General features: G+C 44.5%; 1 protein-coding gene across 1 annotated transcript; it reads left to right on the top strand.

Annotated features, from left to right (window-relative positions):
* Nucleotides 1–519: 519 nt before the first annotated feature.
* On the top strand, nucleotides 520–1775 carry LOC124894333 (the record flags this gene model as incomplete). Its single annotated transcript, XM_047405042.1, has 3 exons — nucleotides 520–927; nucleotides 1307–1409; nucleotides 1486–1775. Coding segments are annotated over exons 1-3 (801 nt in total), but the record flags the coding sequence as incomplete, so codon positions are not given.
* Between the last annotated feature and the right edge of the window lie 46 nt (nucleotides 1776–1821).

Below are 1821 nucleotides of genomic sequence, written 5' to 3' on the forward strand. Positions count from 1 at the left end.
CATGTATATCCTAGAGGCTTTGTAGACATAAGGAAGGGTAAAGTCATGGAAGTTTATATAGTGATGTTATATTTGTATATGTGGTGGCCCCGACAGCCAAGTATTATATATATATATATATATATATATATTTGTGCGTGTTGTGCTGATACAGGTATTTAGACCCTTCTATATGCAACGAAGTGCTGTCCAAATTTTTGGTGACATGTAAGTGAAAGTACAGGTATCTGAACGGGTTCTCCCGGGCCTTCTCGGCTTCGGGTGCCAGTCTGGCCCGATGGGATTTTGGGGCATGATAAAAGTGGTATCAGAGAGGTTCGTCCTAGTGAGTCTACAAAGCCGTGTCTACGTAGAGTCTTGTTTATCGGTGTGTTGTGCACCACATCTATAAATAGGAGGCTATGGACATTTAGGAAATTCTTTCTTTTCTTCAGATCATAGATCGTGCCATAGAGTTTATATAGCAAACGAAGTCATAGTTGGCCACTGAATCCATTTGTTTCTCTTATTACAGTAAGAATGCCGGATACCGGAAGTAAGAATACCGGCGAGCGGGTAGACGTAGCTGCCGGAGAAGGGACTAGTAAGTCACCACCTATACAAGTTAATCAGAGTGAAGCTCAAGTTGAGCGGGTATTTGAAATGTCTTCCACTCCAGATAGAATAAGGGCGAGGCGAACCACATTCACAGAACCACTTGTTAATGCCGCTGATCAGGATATGAGGGATGCAGTACAACTGTTGACCCGGATTGTTGCCGGTCAAGTCCAAGGGCAAGCTATTCCTACCGCGGGTCCTAGCGGTACTGATAGGGTGGCTAGTCTTCGGACGCAAGATTTTCTTAAGATGGATCTGCCTACTTTTACCGGATCCGATCTTAACAAAGATCTGCAGAACTTTATTGATCAGATCCAAAGGGCCGTAGAGGTGATGCATGTATCGGGAAGAGAGACAGTGGAGTTAGCCGCGTATAGATTCAAAGGTGAGGCTATATATTGGTATGAAGACTGGAAACGGTCAAGGGGCATTGACGCACCCCCAGCTACTTGGAAAGAGTTCAAAGAGGCATTTATTGATCATTATCTTCCATATGAGACTCGTCAGGCCCATGCAGATCAGTTCTTAAATCTTCGACAGGGTAATACAATTGTGAGGGAGTATAGTCTTCGATTTAATTCCTTGTCCAAATATGCTCCTAATGTTATAGTTACTATGGATGACAGAGTTCATCGGTATGTAGATGGATTGGATCCGTATTTGGTTAGGGATTGTACTATTGCTGCACTGAATAAAGACATGGATATAGCTAGGATCCAAGCATTTGCATAGAAAATGGAAGATCAGAGGCAAAGAAAAAGAACACAGGAATTTGAAAGTGGATCTTCTAAGAAGGCCAGATCTACAGGGCTGTTATGGCGCCACAGGGAGGTTTTAGACCTCAATTTTCTGCTAGACCACCTAGGCCATTATTTTCTTATTCTGCAGCTAGTGCTCCACCACAGCATCAGGGGTTCAGAGGCAGTCAATTTGGGGAAAGAAGTGAGGGTCATAGTTCGCGATCAGTGGGTTATCATGGACAAGGGAACATGAGCCAATTGAGACCTTCTCGAGAGCTATGTAATCGATGCGGAAAGCATCATATGGGCGTATGTCGAATGGGAACAAATGTTTGTTTTTGGTGCGGTATGACGGGGCATATAATGAGAGAATGCCCGCGAAGGGGCGCAGGTGGCGTAGCACGACCTTCGGGATCAGCTATTGCATCATCGTCATCGGTATCTTATTCTGGTAGAGGCGCACAACCTGCGGGTCATGCTAGAA

Source organism: Capsicum annuum, unplaced genomic scaffold, assembly GCF_002878395.1.
Source record: "Capsicum annuum cultivar UCD-10X-F1 unplaced genomic scaffold, UCD10Xv1.1 ctg7312, whole genome shotgun sequence".
Lineage (NCBI taxonomy): Eukaryota > Viridiplantae > Streptophyta > Magnoliopsida > Solanales > Solanaceae > Capsicum > Capsicum annuum.